The 19,489-nt window shown below is 52.1% G+C and overlaps 2 protein-coding genes across 3 annotated transcripts in view; one reads left to right on the top strand and one right to left on the bottom strand.

Moving 5' to 3' along the window:
- The first annotated feature begins 3,678 nt into the window (after nt 1–3,678).
- FEM1B (fem-1 homolog B) lies at nt 3,679–13,874 on the top strand. 2 transcript variants are annotated; one of them, XM_064157876.1, is made up of 2 exons: nt 3,679–4,089; nt 9,553–13,874. In XM_064157876.1, the coding sequence occupies exons 1-2, from the start codon at nt 4,073–4,075 to the stop codon at nt 11,186–11,188; spliced, it is 1,653 nt and encodes a 550-aa protein (XP_064013946.1). In that variant the 5' UTR covers nt 3,679–4,072; the 3' UTR covers nt 11,189–13,874. The 2 variants fall into 2 exon arrangements, with proteins under 2 accessions (XP_064013946.1, XP_064013945.1); XM_064157875.1 differs by having other exon boundaries at nt 3,679–4,320.
- A 2,246-nt stretch (nt 13,875–16,120) lies between these two features.
- ITGA11 (integrin subunit alpha 11) overlaps nt 16,121–19,489 on the bottom strand; it is a 72,117-nt gene continuing 68,748 nt past the window's right edge. Inside the window, 5 exon segments of the mRNA XM_064157874.1 lie at nt 16,121–17,033; nt 17,303–17,416; nt 17,738–17,833; nt 18,667–18,777; nt 18,998–19,084. Coding sequence (XP_064013944.1) covers nt 16,962–17,033; nt 17,303–17,416; nt 17,738–17,833; nt 18,667–18,777; nt 18,998–19,084 — 480 coding nt within the window. The 3' untranslated portion in view covers nt 16,121–16,961.

Genomic DNA, 19,489 nt, shown 5'->3' with positions numbered 1-19,489 from the left:
GCCCCGCCTCGCCGCCGGGGAGCCAGCAGCGGCTGCGCGGCCAAGGGCGCCGGCACCGCCCCGGGGGAGGCGGCTCGGGTTAGCCCGGCACGGCTCGGAGCGGCCGGGAGCGGCTCAGCCCAGCACGGCTTGGGTTGGTCCCTCACGCCTAGGATTTGCCCAGAGGGGCTCGGCTCGGTCTAGCGCACCTCGGGTTGGGCCAGCATGGCTCAGCCCGGCTCGGCTGGCCGGGTCAGATCAGCCCAGCTCAGTTCGGGTCAGCCCGGCTTTTCCTCCCCCGCACCCAGCCCAAATCCCTCTCCAGCGCAGCAGTGGATAATCTTGGCTGGGTTTAAAATAGATGGACAAGAGAAGGGAGAAGATTAACTCCTTCATTGCCCTGGTGGTGAAGAGCTCTTGGCGCTGCAGTGCAACCTGTCTCAGTGAGGCTCAGAGAATCTCCGTTTAGAAGAGACTTCAAGGCTCACCTGCTCCAAGTTTTCTTGGCAAACACACAGTCTAGACAAAGTGTCCCAGCAGCCTGGAATCCCAAGATCTCAGCATCTTCTAGAGACCACCCAGTCCAACCTCCCTGCTCAAGCAGGGGCACCCACAGCAGCTTGCCCAGCATCACAACGGCCAGGGCAGTTTGGAAGCCCTTCAGAGGAGACTCCACAACCTCTCTGGGCAGCCTGCTCCACAGCTCCAGCACCCTCACACCAGAGAAGTTTCTCATCTTCAGCTTGAACCTCCTGGGTTCCAGTTTGTGCCTGTTGCCCCTTGTCCTGTCACTGGGCACCGCTGAGAAGAGTCTGGCCTCATCCTCTTGCTCCCCACCCTTTAGGTCTTGCTGAGCATTGCTCAGATCTCCTCTCAGGCTGCTCTTCTGCAGGCTCCACAGCCCCAGGGCTCTCAGCCTTCCCTCCTCACGGAGATGCTCCAGGCCCCTCAACATCTTTGTAGCCTCCACTGGACTCTCTCCAGTAGTTCCCTGTCTCTCTGGAACTGGAGAGTCCAAAACTGGAGCAAATATTCCAGCTGTGGCCTCACTAGGGCAGAGCAGGAGAACCTCTCTGACCCTGCTGACCACATCCTTCTTCAAGCACCCCAGGAGACCATTGGCCTCCTTCTCTATGAGGGCACATTGCTGGCCATGGTGAACATGTCCACACCTCACCTAGTGACAGCCTTGTCTGCAGTGATCACCATAGTGTGGAGTCTGGGATCTATCTCAATACCAGTAAGGTTTATCTCAATGTAAGTCCTGACCTGCCCAGGAAAATGAGGTTCAGAGTCAGGAGAAGGCCAGCAGAGAACAAGATGGAAAGCAGAGCTCACTGCATGCAATCACTGCATTGTTCTAAGCCCGAGGTTGAATGGAAATGAGGTGTTGGAGCACTGTTCTGCTACAGCTTTGGCTTGTGGCCATGAGCAAATCACTAGGTGTGGCAGGACTTGTCTGCATTACCCTGGAGAGAGAGAACTCATGTTCTGCACCCACGCGGTGTACAGCAAATGGACTCTGAGAAGACTGGAGGTGTGGTTGTCCTGCTCTGCTCTGCTCTGCTCTGTCTCCCCCATTTTGCCTTGATAAAAAACATCAAGTTGGGACAGAATCACAGAACTGTCAGGGTTGGAAGGGACCTCAAGGATCACCTAGTTCCAACCCCCCTGCCATGGGCAGGGACATTTTTCACTAGATAAGGTTGCCCAGAGCCATATCCAGCCTGGCTTTGTGGGCAATCAAGGTGTGAGGCAGAGGAGGATTTGCACTCCTTGGGACTTGTAGTTTAGGGTCTAAATCAGGATGCACTGAAATCCTTTGGCTTCTGACCCTGCTGTTGGGTGGCTTCAGGATAAATAATGATGTTAAATATGGTGGAGCTCAGGGGTTTGCACACACTCAGGTACTCTCAGGATTGCCTTTAAGCTGTTAGCTGTGCAGTAACAACACCAAAAGGTTCAAGGCCAGATTGGATGGGGCCTTGAGCAACCTGATCTAGTAGGAGATGTCCCTGCCCATGGCAGGAGGATTGGAACTAGATGATCTATAAGGTCCCTTCCAATCCAAACCATTCTGTGATTCCATATTAACAGCTCCTTGTTGAGAAGGTGACTGGGATAATAACCTGAAGTTTCACCACAGCTTCCTACCGAAGAAACATGGTCCAGACTGCAGTGAGCTGGGTCCACCAAAGGTTTGAGAAGCTGCAGAACAAAGGCTTTGGTCTGTCTGCTCAGTGGTGCTGCCAGAGGGGACAGTGACAGCACAAGTGCTTCCCCAAGTGACCTTCTCTGTGCTGCCCATGCTAACATAGAGGGGAACACAAATGCACCTGGAAACCATTCGTTGGACAAAAACCCGTCCTTGAAAAGCAGAGGAGATCACTGAGGTAATGGAGACAGGTTCCACTTAAACCTACCAGGACCTTTACTTGTTGCACTCAACTTTGCACGTGTACATGGCTGTTAAAAGCTGACCCTCCTTGACTGAGCACCCTCAAGCTGACCATGGCCTGACTTGTGTCCCTCTTGCTTCTTCAGGGCTCCCTCTGGTCACAGCGCCCATGTGGCCTGCCTGCTGCTCCCATACATAATGCACAGCCCAGCCTGCTCGAAACTTTCCACAGAGAGCTGGGGCTCCAGTTGCATGATTTTGGATGAAGTATTCATATGGCTGACACTGGATCTCCCCGAAAACAATGGCACGCAGCAGACGGCAGCGCCAGCTGGGTGTCACCTTACTCACAGTGACCTCTGCGGGCCTCTGGCAGCTGGTCACAGAGCAGGGCACCTCCTGAACATCCCTGGGAGATGAGCTGTCAGAGGAAAGGAGAGGCGGCCGAGCAGGTGGGTTGTGTTTAGCTCTTGGTTAAGCTGATACCTACGCAGCAAGGCTGGCAATGGCACTGCTGAAAGCAGGGATGAGCTCCTGCGTGTGCTGAGATTAGGCATGGCAGGTTTGCTGGGGTGGAGACGTGGCTGAGGTGATGAAAGCTGCTGGTGCCTTCCCTGAAATAAAAACAGAGCCAAGCACAACCAAACCCAGCCCAACTGCACCAACCCAGCCTAACCCTACCTGGTCCAACTAACCCAGTCTAACTAAACTAGATCCATCCGACTAAAATGAGCCCAATCCAAACTGATCCAAAGCAATCCAACTGAACCACACCCAACCGAGCCCAGCTGAACCCAAACCAAACTCATCCAACCCAGTCCAATTGAATAGGACCCAACCCAGTCCACTGGAACTCAGCCCAAACTAACCCAGCCCAGCCAACCCAGTCCAACTGAGCCAGACCCAACCCAGTCACGTCCAACTGAACCCAAGTCAATGTAACCCAAGCAACCCAATCCAGTGGAATCAGTCCAAATGAATCTCACCCAACTGATTCCAACCCAGCCCAGCTGAGCCCAGCTCAGCCCAACCGAACCAAAGCCAGGAGGGCGCAGCCTAGCACCAGACTCCCCCGAGGAAGGCAGGCCGGGCCAGGGGAGGCAATGCCGCCCCAGGTGCTCGATGTCGCCGGGGCCCTGTGCCACTCGAGCCCCGGAACGCCGGTGCTGGCGCCGATTGTCGGGGGGAGGCGAGGAAGGACGCGGCACTTCCGGTTTCGCTTCCGGCGCGGGCGGGAGGGGCGGAGCGGCGGCCGCGGGGCGCTTCCGGCGGCCCGTAGCGGTGCGGCGCCGGCCCCGTCCGTCCGTCCGCTGCCGCTCTCGGCGCTTCCCCTTCGCTGCCCGGCAGGGCGGCCCGGGGCGACTGCGGCCGCGGGGTCGCGTCCCTCCCTCCCTCCTCCGCGCTGCGGCGCCGGGGATGGGCCGCGGGCCCGAGGCGGGCGACAGGGATTCCCGGGGCCGGTGAAGGCGGAGGTGGGCGCTGGGGCTGCCCCGTCTCGTCGCTGGCCCGCAGGGGCTGGCAGGGCCTGGGGGGCAGCTGGCCCCGAGGGGGCCGCATGTGCCCTCCGCCGGGCACCGAGGCAGGACGGAGGAGGAGGCGGAGGGAGAGGCCGCCCCGGCGGCGGGGCAGGCCGGTAGGCCCGAACGGGGCCGTCCCGGTCGTCGGGGCCGAAGTCGGGAGGAGGAGGAGGCGGCGATGGAGGGCCTGGCCGGGTACGTGTACAAGGCGGCGAGCGAGGGACGAGTGCTGACCCTGGCCGCGCTGCTCCTCAACCGCTCCGAGAGCGACATCAAGTACCTGCTGGGCTACGTGAGCCAGCACGGCGGGCAGCGCTCCACCCCGCTCATCATCGCCGCCCGCAACGGCCACACCAAGGTGGTCCGGCTGCTCCTGGAGCACTACCGTGTGCAGACCCAGCAGACCGGCACAGTCCGCTTCGACGGGTATGTAGAGCTCCGTGCTGCACCGCCAGAATCGAACCAGATAGTGGACTGGTGGGAAAGGACCTCTAAAGGTCACCCAGTCCAACCCCCGTCAGTCAGCAGGGACCTCTGCGGCTAGAGCAGGCTGCTCACAGCCTCAGACAACCTGACTTAGATGGCTCCAGGGGTGGGGCATCTTCCACCTGTCTGGGTAACTTGGGCCATGGTCTCACCACTCTCAGTGTCAAACATTTCTCCCTTCTCTCCAGCCAGATTCTGTCTTTTAGTTCAAACCATCACCCCATGTCCTGTCACAGCAGGCCGTGCTGAAAGCTCTGTCCCCAGCTTCCCAATCAGCCCCATAAAGTCCTCAGAGGCCACCAGAAGGCTTCCCTGGAGCGTTCTCCAAACAGAACAACCATAGCTTTCTCAGCCTGGCCTTCAGCAGAGGGCTTCCAGCCTTTCCATCATTGCTGTGGCCTCCTCTTGCCACTCCCCAGCAGATCCATGTCTTCTGTGCTGGCCCTAGCAGTGCAGGAGTGGAGGCGAGGGACAGAACCCCCACATTGCTGGGATCAGCCCAGGACACGGGAGACCAGAAATGAGAGGTGTTGGTACTTGTGTGGTGCAGGGACTTGGGTCCCCACCGCTCCCCCAGCTGGTGTTGGGAGAGTTGCTTTATTAGCCAAGAGAATGCCTTCTTTGACACCCCCCACCTGAGGCTTTCTGAGCCGTGAATGCTTTTGCCCTTCTGAAACCTCCCACCTGAAACTGCAGGTAGCATTGAGCACAGACTAGAGAGCTGCTCAGTGAAGAGGTCACCTCCTGCTGGGCCAGAATGGCCTTCTTCTGTGATGTCGCTGCCGTGAGTGACAGCAGGCACAGGCAGGGTAGGGTTTGGATACCTCAGCACTGGAGCCAGGCCTTTGTTTACACAAATCGAGGATTTTCCAGTGTCCAGTCCACACATCCTGAGGAACATCCCTTCCTCACTGCTGGGAGCCAGTGCATGGGATGGCTGGGGGTGGAATGTGACATTTTAGGATGGGAAGAGAAGAACAGGGTGGAAGGGGCTGGGACCTAGTTGAGGCAATGGGGCCTGTGCCACTGTTGATGTCCAGGGCCCTGGGTGGTGTATAGCCACAGCAGAATCCCAGCGTGGTGTGGGTTGGATGATCTAGAGATCATCCAGTCCAACCCCTCTGCTGAAGCAGGGTCCCCCACAGCAGCTTGCCCAGGATCACAGTGGTCAGGGGGGGTTAGAATCTAGTTTCTAGAGAAGAAGAAACACCCTCTGTGGGCAGGCTGCTCCAGGGAAAGAAGGAAGAAGGTTGTTTGTCAAAGGTCTTGAGAAGCTCTTGCCTATGTGTCACCCTTGAACGTCAGGCTGACTAATAGCAAAGGCAGATGGCTCTTTTGAACAGCTTCAGGTTTTGCAGGTAGCTTGTGCAGAGGGAAGAGCTCACATCAAGTGCCAAGAGGGATGGTAATGGGCCCCCACTGATATCTTTCATCTGGTTCCTGCTTGGTGAGGTGGAGTTCTGCCTTGTGCAGCTCTACCTGGCCCAGGGAAAGAGCGCCTCAGTTTTTATGTGTTGAAATAATGGGGAGGAACCAACTTCCCTGTCTGCTTTGTGGTTTTTTTTTCCTCTTCCAGCCCTCTTTTTTTCTACAAGTAAGAAGTGTTCGAGAGACCCTAGAGTGAGACCTGTCCCACATTCAGTTAGGGGAGGGGTCTGTGTTGGCAGACAGTGATAGGAAGGGGCTGTCACCCCGCCTCTGCTGCTGCGTTTTCTTCTGCTGTGCCTTGATAGGATGGTGCCAGAGCCTCTGCCTGGTACAGATTAAAGGAGGTGTTGTCTGAGGGACAATGGGCACAGTGGAAGTGACAGCCTGGAGAGGAGGCGTGTGACCCTGCAGAGCTCTCATTCCTCTGGAGATAAGGTGGCACAGCAGCTTCCCTTCTTTGACCTCCAGCCTTTTGACTTGAACGTCATACATTCACAGAATGGTTTGGGTTAGAAGGGTCCTTAAAGCTCATCTAGTTCCAAACCCCCTACCATGGGCAAGGACACCTTCCACTAGAGCAGATTGCTCAAAGCTTCATCCAGCCTGGCCTTGAACACCTCCAGGGAGGGAGCATCCACAACCTCCTTGAACAACCTATGCCAGTGTCTCCCCACCCTCACCGGAAAGAATTTCTTATCTCCATTCTCAATCTCCTCTCTAGTGCAGCAATAAATTACCATGGTGTTCATTAACAAATTCTAGCCTCTGACTTTATTTCCTGCCTTAATGTAAACACATTTCGATGTAAGAAGTTCCTTTGTCAATGTGAATAAAGGTGGAGATGTCTCTGCACCCCACAGCTCGTAAGCAACCCCCAAAGTGTTGTCTAGAGGTGCTGGATTTGCAAACCGCCACACAAGTTGTTTGTGTTGTAAAATGCTAAAAATCAGTGTTTTAAAGTTAAAATGAAGCCAATGTCTTCTGACAGTTTTACACTGTGAGACCAAAATAGGGGATTTCCATCAGGAAGGAGGCTGAGGGGAGACCTTTATGGCCTTCTTCTTTCAGGAAAGGAGTGTAACAATCTCTCTTAGTGTGAGCTTTGAGGAGGTCTGCAGAACAGGTCTTGTGAAGAGTAACTGAGGGGATTGATATTGTTCAGTCTGGAGAAGAGGAGGCTGAGGGGAGACCTTCTAGCTCTCTAAAGCTCCCTGAAAGGAGGCTGGAGCCAGGTGGGGGTTGATCTCTCAAGGAGCAAGCAAGAGGACGAAAGTGAATGGCCTCAAGTTGCACCAGAGGAAGTTTAGGTTGTGAATGAGGAACAATTTTTTATAGTGAAGGAGTGGTCAAGCTTTGGAACAGGCTGCCCAGGGAGGTGGTGGAGTCACCATCCCTGGAGGTGTTCAAAAAATGTAGACATTACACTTCAGGACGTGGTTTAGTGGGCATCGTGGCTTGACAGTTGGACTTTGATGATCTTAGAGGTCTTTTCCAACCTTAATGGTCCTATGATTATGTGAAAAACATTATATTAGGAGAAACTTCTTGACTGAAAGGATTCTCAGACCCTGGAAATGGCTCCCCAGGTAGGTGTTTGAATCCCCATCACTGGAGGAGTTTGAAAGAGGCAGAGGTGGTTTAGCACCAGCCTTAGCAAAGTTGGAGAATGGTTGGACTGGACGATCTTAAAGTGCTTTTCTAAGCAGAATCATTTTGTGATTCTATATTTAACTCCTTTTTTATCATTGTTTAACTGGGAAATGTGCCTGCTTGGACACAGAGAGATCAGATTCGTGTCCCTCAGTGATCTGAGCATGCATCAGCTGCCTGTTTCTACACTGAAGTGCCACTTCAGAAGTCAGGGAAGGACATCAGCTTTATCTTTGCAGTCCCACACAATGTGCTGCCTTTGGGAGTGAAAACAGCTCACGAAAGTTTGAGTCTGCTTTGCTGAACTGAACTGTCCCTTCCTTCACGAGTGCCAGCCAGCTGTCTGTGAGGCTGCGATGGAGACCAGACCTCTGCCACCTGCCAGCTCAGCACAAATTCTGCTTTTGAAAGTTTTTATTTTATTCCTAGAATGCCCTCTCTGGTACCAGGCTGCTGCTCTGGAGCCTTTGGAACAAGCAGGGTGGGTGCAGTGGAAGCAAGGGCACTTTTTCAGCTCTTAGGAGAGAGGACAACTGAAGGGATGTGAAATTCTTAAGCCAGCTTTAGTATTCAGCTGAAGGTTTTTGTGTCAATCTGCTCTTTGTAACTTTTCTGCCTTTCTTTAATGTGCCAGTTGCTGGCGTAAGGCATCAAAGGAGATGGAATTCTTGCAGCTATTCTTCCTCAGACCTCCCCAGGCTGAGGGCTGGAGCTTGCAGGTGGCATCTTCAAAGCTTGTTCTAGTGCAAAGTGTGGCCAAATTCCCAAGCTGCTTTGAAGTTTCACCTTCCAGTGCTTCTTTGGGAGGTCAGTGTGCTTGAGAAATCTCATTCTTTTGCCTCAGTCATCCCAGGAGATTCTTTCAAGTACAAAAATAGGGTGGATATAAACCAGCTTTTGCTGGCTGGGTGTGTATGTGCCTGCTGTAGACAGCATGGGTCACAATACCACTTTAAGACTTCAAGCTTGGAGCAGAATGGCTGGAAACTGCCTGGTGGAAAAGGATATGGGGATGGTGGTTGACAGTGTCTGAAGATGAGCTGGTGTGTGCTCAGGTGGCTCAAAAGGCCACCAGCATTCTGTCCTGGATCAGGAGTAGCCTGACCTTCAGGAGTAGCCTGACCTGCAGGAGTGATTGTCTCTCTGTGCTTAGCGCTGGTGAGGCCATGCCTTTAATCTTGGGTGCAATTTTTGGTCCAGTCACTCTGAGAAATATATTGAGGTGCTGGATCAGGTCCAGAGAAGTGCAGCAAAGCTGGTGAAGGGTCTGGGGGACAGGTCTGATGAGGAGCAGCTGAAGGAACTGGGGTTGTTCATTGGAGAAGAGAAGGCTGAGGGGAGACCTCATTGCTCTCTACAACTCCCTGAAAGGTGATTAGAGCCAAGTGGGAGCTGGTCTCTTCTCCAAGTGACAGGGCAAGAGGAAACAGCCTCAAACTACCAGGGGAGGTTTAGGTTAGACATGAGGAACAGTTTTCCTCATGGAAAGGGTTGTGAATACTTGTCCCAGACTGCTGTGGGCAGTGGTGGAGTCCCCATCCCTGGAGGTGTTTCAAAGCCATGGCGATGCATTGCTGAGGGCCATGGTTTCACAGTGAACTGGCAGTGCTGGATTGATGGTTGGACTCGATGATCTTGAACGTCTTTTCCAACCAAAATGATTCTGTGGTTCCATGGCTCTGAGTCTGCAATTCTATGGTTGCATGGCTCTGAGTCTGCAATTCTATGGTTGCATGGCTCTGAGTCTGCAATTCTATGGTTGCATGGCTCTGAGTCTGCATTTCTATGGTTGCATGGCTCTGAGTCTGCATTTCTATGGTTGCATGGCTCTGAGTCTGCAATTCTATGGTTGCATGGCTCTGAGTCTGCAATTCTATGGTTGCATGGCTCTGAGTCTGCAATTCTATGGTTGCATGGCTCTGAGTCTGCAATTCTATGGTTGCATGGCTCTGAGTCTGCATTTCTATGGTTTCATGGCTCTGAGTCTGCATTTCTATGGTTCCATGACTCTGAGTCATGCTGCATGACTGTCTGCAGAAGCCACCTCTGAAAGCAGGTTGCTTTAACTGCTTGTTCCTGCCTTGCCTTTTCCAGCTTTGTCATCGATGGAGCCACCGCTCTGTGGTGCGCAGCAGGAGCCGGGCACTTCGAAGTAGTCAAGCTGCTGGTGAGTCATGGCGCCAACGTGAACCACACCACGGTGACCAACTCCACTCCCCTGCGGGCCGCCTGCTTCGACGGCAGGCTGGACATCGTGAAGTACCTGGTGGAGAACAACGCCAACATCAGCATCGCCAACAAGTACGACAACACTTGCCTTATGATCGCGGCCTACAAAGGCCACACCGACGTGGTCAGGTACCTCCTGGAGCAGCGCGCCGACCCCAACGCCAAAGCCCACTGCGGCGCCACCGCCTTGCACTTCGCGGCGGAAGCGGGGCACCTGGAGATCGTCAGGGAGCTGGTCAAGTGGAAGGCGGCCATGATGGTCAACGGCCACGGCATGACTCCCCTCAAAGTGGCCGCTGAAAGCTGCAAGGCTGACGTGGTGGAGCTGCTGTTGGCTCACGCCGACTGCGACCGGAGAAGCAGGATTGAAGCTCTGGAGCTTCTGGGTGCCTCATTTGCTAATGACAGAGAAAATTATGATATCATGAAGACCTACCACTATTTATATTTAGCCATGCTGGAGAGGTACCGAGACAGCCAGGACATCATTGAGAAAGAAGTTCTTCCACAAATCGAAGCTTATGGAAACAGGACTGAATGCAGGACTCCTCAGGAATTAGAGTCGATCAGGCAGGACAGAGATGCCCTTCACATGGAAGGCCTCATTGTGAGGGAAAGGATTCTGGGCTCGGACAATATCGATGTTTCTCACCCCATTATTTACCGGGGGGCTGTTTACGCCGATAACATGGAGTTTGAACAGTGTATCAAGTTATGGCTCCACGCCCTGCACCTAAGGCAAAAAGGCAACAGGAACACTCACAAGGACCTCCTGAGGTTTGCTCAGGTCTTTTCTCAGATGATCCACCTCAACGAGCCCGTGAAGGCCAAGGACATCGAGAGCGTTTTGAGGTGCAGCGTGTTGGAGATAGAGCAAGGCATGTCCCGCATCAAAACCACCCAAGACGCTGACATCCACACAGCCATGGACAACTACGAATGCAACATTTTCACCTTTCTTTACTTGGTCTGCATCTCCACCAAGACCCAGTGCAGCGAAGAGGATCAGTCCCGAATCAACAAACAGATTTACAACCTGATTCACCTCGATCCCCGCACTCGGGACGGCTCCAGCCTGCTGCACCACGCCGTCAATTCCAGCACGCCGGTCGACGACTTCCACACCAACGACGTCTGCAGCTTTCCCAACGCTCTGGTCACAAAGCTCCTGCTGGATTGTGGCGCCGACGTCAACGCCGTGGACAGCGAAGGCAACAGCCCTCTCCACATCATCGTTCAGTACCACAGGCCCATCAGTGACTTCTTGACGTTGCATTCCATCATCAATAGCCTGGTGGAGGCTGGTGCTCACACAGACATGACGAACAAGCAGAAGAAAACCCCTCTTGATAAAAGTACAACTGGGGTGTCTGAAATACTCATTAAAACTCAAATGAAGCTGAGTCTCAAGTGCCTGGCTGCCCGAGCAGTACGGATCTATAACATCAGCTACCAAAACCAGATCCCCAGAACTCTGGAGGAGTTTGTGAAGTTTCACTGAGCTAGGTGAAAACTTTTTGTGGTGGTGCTATCCCGGGACGACATCAGATGCAGACAGCAGGATGCAGATGTATATGTGGAGTCGTTTGCCTCTCTTCTTTTGGTTTTGGGTTCCTCTAGGTTCAATCTGCAGCCTCAGCTCTCACCTTGGGAGATGAGATCTTGAGAGTGGTGGGAAGGGAGGAGCTAAAAAACCTAAACCTAAGCCACATTATGTTTGTGTCGTCAAAATGAGTTTGGTCATTGATTAAAAGAATTGCTTTGTTATCTCTGTTTTTATAACCAAAAAAAGACAAGGAAAGAATCCCCACTGCAGCTGGTGCAGAATGGTTTTGTTTCCAGTCCACATCCCCACTGACTTGCAACTAAGTGCTTGGGGTGGTGATTTACTCTCAAAAAAAAGGCCCTTCCCCCCCCCCCCCACCAGTAGCTTTGCAAAATTTTGGAACCTCTTAGAGTGAGGTGGGAAAAAACAAACAGTTGGAAATTCGGTGGTGGTTGGTTGTAAGTGATGTCTACACACACAGAGTAGTCTGTTGCTCTTATACCTCACTGTCTTTTTCAAAGCCTTTCAGTTGATGCTGAAGCTGTTGGTGACACTTGAAAAGTTTTAGGGCTTTGTTTTTAGTTCCATGTTGAACAGCAGCTATCAGCAGTTCCAGATGTGTGGAATGCTCTGTTAGGAAATGCAGGTTTAAATTCAGCTGTGGTATGGCCATCTGCCGATAGCTGAGCTGTCAAGCTCTTCATTTACACTATTCCAGGAAATAAGGAATAAAACTGCTGAAAAAAAAAGGGGGGAAAAGTACTGCTCTGTTAGGAAATACAGGTTTAAACTCGGCTGGGGTGTCACAGAATCACAGAAGGTTAGGAGTTGGAAGGGACCTCGCAAGATCATGGATTCCAATGCCCCTGTGCAGGGCAGAGCCACTTAGAGTAGAATCGTAGAATCAGTCAGGGTTGGAAGGGACTACAAGGATCTTCCAGTTCTAACGTCCCTGCTATGGGCAGGGACACCCTACCTGAGTCACACAGGAACACGTCCAGGCAGGTTTTGAGTATCTCCAGAGAAGGAGACTCCACAGCCTCTCTGGGCAGCCTGCTCCAGGGCTCTCTGGCCCTCACAGTGAAAAAGTTTCCTTATGCTCATGTGAAACCTTCTCTCCTCCAGCTTGCACCCACTGCCACTTGTCCTATCATTAGACATCTCTGAGCAGAGCCTGGCTCTGTCCTGACGCTAACCCTTCACAGCTTTATCAGCACTCTGTGATTCTGTGATTATTGAGGTCTCCTCTCAGTCTCCTCAAAGCTAAAGAGCCCCTGCTCCCTCAGCCTTTCCTCATAAGGGAGATTCAACTCTCAGCTCTGTGGCTCTGCACTGCACTCCTTCGGGCAGAGGTCCTTCTTGAACTGGGAGACCCAGAACTGGAGCAGAGCAGAGTAGAGAGGGAGGAGAACCTCTCTTGGCCTGCTAACCGAATCACTTCTAATGCACCTCAGGATGCCATTTGCCTTCTTGGCCAGAAGGGCACATTGCTGGCTCATGGGCATCCTGTCATCCACCAGGACACCCAAGTCCCTTTCTCCTACACTGCTCTCCAACAGCTCAGCCCCCAACTGTACTGCTCCATGGGGTTCTTTCCCTGATGCAAGACTTCACACTTACCCTTGGTGGCTTTCATTCAGTTTCTCCCTGCCCAACACTCCAGCCTCTCCAAAGAGCAGCACAGCCTTCTGGTATGGCTATCTACTGATAGCTGAGCTATCAAGCTCTTCATTTACACTATTCCAAGAAACGGAATAAAACTACTGGAGGGAAGCAAAAAAAAGCAAACAACCCCAAAACCACCCAACCCTTGCACATTACCAGAAGTGAATCATGGTTTGTTTCTCTGTAGCTAAGCCACTCCTATATAAAGCCCATGCATGGATACCTAGAAAAAAGAAATTGGGTAGGGTCTTTGTGTTTGTGTGTGTCCCAACATTTCAAAACTGCTTTTAACTTCTTTTTCTTTCTTTCTTCTTTTTGTTGGTACAATGACAAACATGCACCTTTCTTTTTTTAACTCAAAAGTACATCAAATCTGCACTCTGGAATTCCAAATGCTGTATCTTGCTAATGGAGTAGTCTGCCACCAAAGAGAGTCTTCCTTCCAACTGCTTGAGAATGGCTTTGCCAATGAGTGTGTGTTGGGGGGGGTGGGAGGGGTGAGTCTGTGCCTCCCTGAATTGGACTCAAGGGTTTGGTTTTGATGTTTGGTGTCCCCCGTCCCCCCCCATGACTTTTATTCCTTTCATTTTGAGAATCTCTTATTGAAAGAAAAACCAATCCTTGATTTTTAACACCCTCCCCAACCCCAAATTATCCTAGCATCAGCTCCTTTATGATAAACAAATGATTGTATCATATCTACACTGTTGCTTCAGAAAGTGCTTCTCCTTGGTAGAAGTTGCAGATACTCCTGGCAGTAAAAAAAAAATCTCTTTTGACAGGCTACCAAAACAACCCAATGCTCTTTGATTTTTTTTGAACTGCATCTTTTTAACTGTCAGATGATTAAACAACAAAAAAAAGAATGTTCTGTAAGTCTTTTTTTAAATGATCTGGGTAGAACTTTTAAGGCAAGCTTTTGGGGCACACCTTTCTATTTGTATTACAAAGAAATAAACATTGAATGTGGAATTAACTTGGAGCTCTCCAGTTTTGGTTGGTTGTTTATTTTCTGTCTGGTGCCAAGCAAGACAATTCTGCTTAGAGTGTCTGGGAGCAAAAGCTATGGTACTGGCTACTGTGTCTCCTTAGAATTGTGGAGTTGGTTTGGTTGGAAGAGACCTTAAAGACCATAAGCCCTTACACAGGATATTAAGAAGAAATTCTTTCCAGTGAGGGTAATGAGATGCTGGAACAGGTTGTGGATGCTCCCTCCTTGAAAGTGGTCAAGACCAGGTTGCATGAGGCCTTTGAGCAACCTGGTCTAGTGGCAGGTGACCCTGCCCATGGAGGGGAGAGGTTAGGAACTAACCACACCTTGAGAACTGTGTCCAGTTATGGGCCACTCAATTCAAGAGAGAGGTTGAGATGCTGGAATGTGTCCAGAGAAAGGCAACAAAGCTGGTGAGGGGCCTGGAACACAAACCCTATGAGGAGAGGCTGAGGGAGCTGGGGTTGTTTAGCCTAGAGAAGAGGAGGCTCAGGGCAGAGCTCATTGCTGCCTACAACTTCCTGAAGGGAGGATGCAGCCAGGTGGGTTTGGTCTCTGCTCCCAGGCAACCAGCAATAGAACAAGGGGACACAGTCTCAAGTTGTGCCAGGGGAGGTCTAGGCTGGATGTTGCTAGGAAGTTCTTTACAGGAAGAGTGATTGGCATTGGAATGGGCTGCCCAGGGAGGTGGTGGACTTTCTGTCCCTGGAGGTGTTCAAGCAAAGCCTGGCTGGGGCACTTTGTGCCATGGTCTGGTTGATTGGCCAGGGCTGGGTGCTAGGTTGGAGTGGATGAGGTTGGAGGTCTCTTCCAACCTGGTTGATTCTCTGATTCTATAAATGTCCTTTAAGATCCCTTCCTCTGATGATTCTGTGCTCGTTGAATTTGTAATAATGTGAGCATCAGGCTCAAGGAAGTTATTTCCCCCTCCAGTACTGGGCACTGGTGAGGCAACCTCTCAAATACTTGGTTCTGTTTTGTGGCACTTCCCCTAAGAAAGGCATTGAGGTGCTGGAGGGCTCCAGAGAAGGGAGCTGGTGAAGGTCTGGTGAGGAATAGCTGAGGCACCTGGCATTGTAGAGTCTGGAGCAAAGGAGACAGAAGGGGAAACCTTCTGTGTCTCTCCAACTGCCTGGAAGGAGCTTGGCATCAGGTGGGGGTTGGTCTCTGCTCCCAGGGAACAAGTGATAGGATAAGAGGAAGTGGCCTCAAGTTGCCTTGGGAGGTTTAAATTGCACATGAGGAACAATTTCTTCATGACAAGGGTTGTCAAGGCCTGCCCCAGCCCACTCAGGGCAGCTGCAGAGTCCCCATCCCTGGAGGTGCTTTAAAGCTGTGTAGATGTGATGCTGAGGGTCATGGTTCAGTGCTGGGGTGATGGTTGAACTCTGTCTTAAAGAGCAAACTTCCTGACTTAAAGGGTTCTTGGAATGGACTGCCCTGCAGGTGTTGAAGCAAAGCCTGGCTGAGGCACTTAGTGCCATGGTCTGCTTCATTGGCCAGGGCTGGGTGCTAGGTTGGACTGGCTGAGCTTGGAGAGCTCTTCCAACCTGCTTGATTCTATGCAAGCCTTGGAACAGGCTGCCCAGAGAGGTGACTGAATCCCCATCCCTGGAGGTGTTTGAAAGAGGCAGAGATGTGGTGCTGTGTTTAACACCAACCTCAGCAGAGTCAGAGAACAGTTGGATTCAATGACCTGAAAGTTCTCAGCTACATCTGAGAGAGGTGCGAGTGCCTCCCCATCCCTATCCCCATCCATCCCCCAGCTTTACACTAGCACAACCAAGAAGCAGAGCCCATTCCTTTGTAAAATACTTTTTAATCCTTAAAAAAACCCACAACCAAAAACCAACCCAAACCCCCCAAAACATCCTAGCACATTATTTACCAGACTTCAGTACACCCGCGGCGGGCAGACGACTTCCTTTGCCTCCATAAAATTTCATTGTTAGCATAAATAACTTTGATAATGCAAATAAGAAAAGACTTCTCTTTGGTTTTGTGGTGTGTTTTTTTTTTTCCCCCCTCTCCTTTGTTTGTCCAAAAAAAAAACCAGCACCCACCGGCAGGGTTTGCTCTATGTACATCTCTTATACACAACCCACGGCCCCTTGCTGGCCACCAGCTCCTCCCAACTGCTCTTGTTTGTAGGAAACACTTCAAAGTAGGGGTGAAATTTATTAGTTTGGGTGACTTTAAGTTTGGGCTGCTTTTTTTTTTTTTTTGCTTCTTTTCTCTTTTTTGGTGTGTGTTCTCCTTTAGTTCAACAAGTGAATGGATTTAGAACAAGTATGTACAGCTGGAAGCTGGAGGTTTGCATTTAAGGTGCTTTCGTTTGCTATTTCAGTGCATTAAGAAGGTCCCTGGAGCTCTTCAAGAAATGTGTGGACATGACACTTTGGGACATGGTTTAATGGCCATGGTGGTCTTAGGCTGATTTGTAGAATCATGGAATGGGTTGGGTTGGAAGGGATCTTAAAGATCACCTAATTCCAACACCCCCCCTGCCCAATGTCACCTGCAGGGATACTTCCCACTAGACCAGGTTGACTCAAGGCAATGAATGGACTCAATGACCTCAGAGATCTCTTCCAACCAAACCCAACATGTCTGTGATTCTATGATCTCCATCCAGTTGCTCTGGTAAACGAACCTAAGGCAGTTTGAGAGCCATGACCAGCAAAGCCCAGGGAGGGGGGGTTGCTACAACCCTCTTTTTTTAAAGGTTTTTACTTTTTACTGGTTCTTGCAGCCCCAGTGTATGGGGCATGCTGCTTCGGTGGCCCTGCCATCCTTGCATCACTGCCACCTCCTTGCAAACCCAGTTTGAAGCTCCTCTGGGTGTGGCCCAGAGACCATGAGTAGGTTTGGAGTCTTTGGTATGAGTAGAGTTGATTTTCTTGGGGGTGGGGAAGGAGTTAAACCTATCGAGGTGATTTTGCATAAAGGGTGTAGGCTCCACTCCATGCAATCCCAGCTCACCCATGGCATTGAGGTCAACCTCTGCTCCGTCACCAGCGAGGGGCAGAGAGGGGACCTGGGGATGGGGGGGACCCGGTGGCCCCAGCAGCATCACTCCAGCCCATGGGCACTTTGCTCCCGTTCGGCTGCTCGCCGGCGGCTCCCGCTCTTAAAGAATCCAAGCTGTAGGGTGCAAAGAGACAGATGAAGAACCCCACCATGAGTCCTGCTCACTGCTCTTCCTGAGAGAGTGCCAAGAGATTTAGACCCTGAATATGGAAGCAGGGGAAGTTTAAATCCTAAATCTAAAAAGCACAGAAGCAGGAAGAGGTCAGAGAAGCTTGTTGTGGTGCCCAAGGGACTTGTGGGGCTGTGAAGTGAAGCTTGGATGTCTCTCCCTAAATGAGGGTCTCCACCAAGGCACTGATGTGTGTGGTTGAAGGGCTGCTCACCTTCCAGAGTGCAAGGACAAGCAGGGCCAGGAGCAGGAGACCTCCTAAGGTGCTACCCAGGATGATCCAGATGGGGATCTGTGATTCCTCTGGCTTGGAGATTTCAAATGTTATCTGCAAGGAAAGAGCATCCAAATGTGCTGCTGGGTGAGAGCAGCCTGGAGGGCATGACACGATGTGGGGATGGTGAGCATCCTCTTTTCTGCAGCTGCCGGACAGGATGACCACTCCTTACACCAGGAACTGGCCCAATCTTGCGCCGCTGGGACTGGAGCTGCTCAGATCCAGCCACAGGTGCACCAAGATGCTCCAGGCTCTGTAGAGCTGGGTCACTCCAGCCCTTCTGCAGGGATTTTTTACCTACTGGGGTGGCTGAGTGTCTCAGCATACCCAGAGTTGTCCACGTGTGGCTGTCCTGCCCAGGGGTTCGCTCACCTGACGGCTGGGGTCCTCCTCGCGGAAGATGAAAGGGCTCCCAAAACGTCGCTGGAGAGCGGCATTTGTGGTGAGCTTCAGTGACTTGAACTTCAGCTGCACAAAGAGAAGCTGGAGGTGAGCATCATGCCACAGAGCCACAGAGTTGTTTAGGTTGGAAAGGGCCATCAAGATCATCCAGCCCCACCGTTAACCCAGCACTGCCAGGTCACCACTGAACCATCTTCCTCAGCACTACATCTTTATGGCTTCACAACACCTCCAGGGATGGGGACTCCACCACTGCCCTGGGCAGCCTGGGATAGGCCTTGACAACTCTCAAGGGAAAGAAATTCTTCCTCATGTCCAACCTAAACTTCCTCCAGGGCACCTTGAAGCCATTTCCTCTTGTCCTATTGCTTGTCACTAGGCAGAAAAGACTGACCCCCACCTGGCTCCAACCCTCTTGCAGAGAGTTGTAGGGATACAGAAGATCTCCCCTCAGCCTCCTTTTTCTCCAGGCTGAACAACCTCAGGTCCCTTAGCTGTTCCTCACAAGACTGGTGTTCTAGACCCTTCACCAGCTTCACTGCCCTTCTCCAGACATCCTCCAGTCCCTCAATGCCCCTCTTATGATGTGGAGCCCAAATGATTGTCAGGCGTGGGAAAGGACCCAGCACCTATCCAAGTTCTCCCCATGGCTTTGCTCCCCCAAGCAGCTCTGCATCTATGCCAGGGCTGCTGTGGGGTGCATCCATTGAGGAGGACAATGCAGGGAGTGTGGCTACACTGCAGTGACAAAAAAGGCTGTTTGAGATTCCCATCTCCCAGGATGAAGTCGGTGTGCATGATGTTGGGTGCCCACACTAGCCAGGAGACCAGGATGTGCACCCTACACATGCCTGGTGTCCTTCAGAAGGTAGTGTGAGTGCTGCTTTGGGAAGACTTACTGCTTTGAGAGACTTCATCCACAGATTGCCATGCAAGTGCAAGTTCATCTCCTCGTTGGGGGCTAGCTTCACATTGCAGTCGATGGACACCACGTCCGAGTTGCTGTGGTTCTGCAAGGGGAGAAGTTGGTGGTGGAGGAGCTTCACTGCCATGGAAAGGGGATAAAACCCACCTGGACTTCTCCTTTGGCACACATTGAGAGGAGCAAAGGCCAAACCCTGGTGGAGGAGCCACCCACCCATCCTCTCCCATGGCTATCTCTATTCTGGGGACTTCCTGGACCAATGGAGCTCAGCTCAGGGCCAAGATGAGGCTCAGGATGGTGCGTACCAGGTGGGGGGTGCGGGAGAGATCCTCCTCAGCAGGTGTCCTCCTGTAGTCAGTGGTGTTTCCCCAGATGTTGCAGGTTGTGTTCTCCTGTGACAGAAAGCAATGGGCACGGGGACATGGACCACTTTAGCCACCTCACCACATCCTTTCCCATGCTCAGTATCCATTGGAGGGTCCCAACACCCCTCTGGGCTTTGTTAGTGCTGGAAGCTGAGTGTGGGTTCACTGTAGGATGCACCTGACTCCTTCTGGGCCAGGACCTCCTCCAGCCCCATCATCCAGTGTTGCCACTGCACCATACAGCTAAAGAGGGTCCTGGCCCAGAAGGAGTCCAGCCTCCTACTTTATTAAATCGATGGGTTTGTGCCTCTGCCCAGCAAACCCCAGCCTGTTAGAGGCCAAATCCAGCACAGGCACATTGTCCCTTTGCTGGACTCTTTCCATGTTGAGTCCTGCATGGCTCTAGAGGCAGTGGGAGACTCAGGGTGCCCT

Source organism: Pogoniulus pusillus, chromosome 17 (assembly GCF_015220805.1).
Source record: "Pogoniulus pusillus isolate bPogPus1 chromosome 17, bPogPus1.pri, whole genome shotgun sequence".
Taxonomy (NCBI): Eukaryota; Metazoa; Chordata; class Aves; order Piciformes; family Lybiidae; genus Pogoniulus; species Pogoniulus pusillus.
Note: the sequence above shows the minus strand (reverse complement) of the source record. Positions and strands in the feature narration are given on the sequence as shown.

Excerpts from the sequence above, each read along its gene's own strand:
- FEM1B (XM_064157875.1), top strand. The coding sequence starts at position 4,073 with ATGGAGGGCCTGGCCGGGTACGTGTACAAGGCGGCGAGCGAGGGACGA. Across the intron at positions 4,321-9,552 it reads GGCACAGTCCGCTTCGACGG|CTTTGTCATCGATGGAGCCA; the intron begins GTATGTAGAGCT and ends TGCCTTTTCCAG.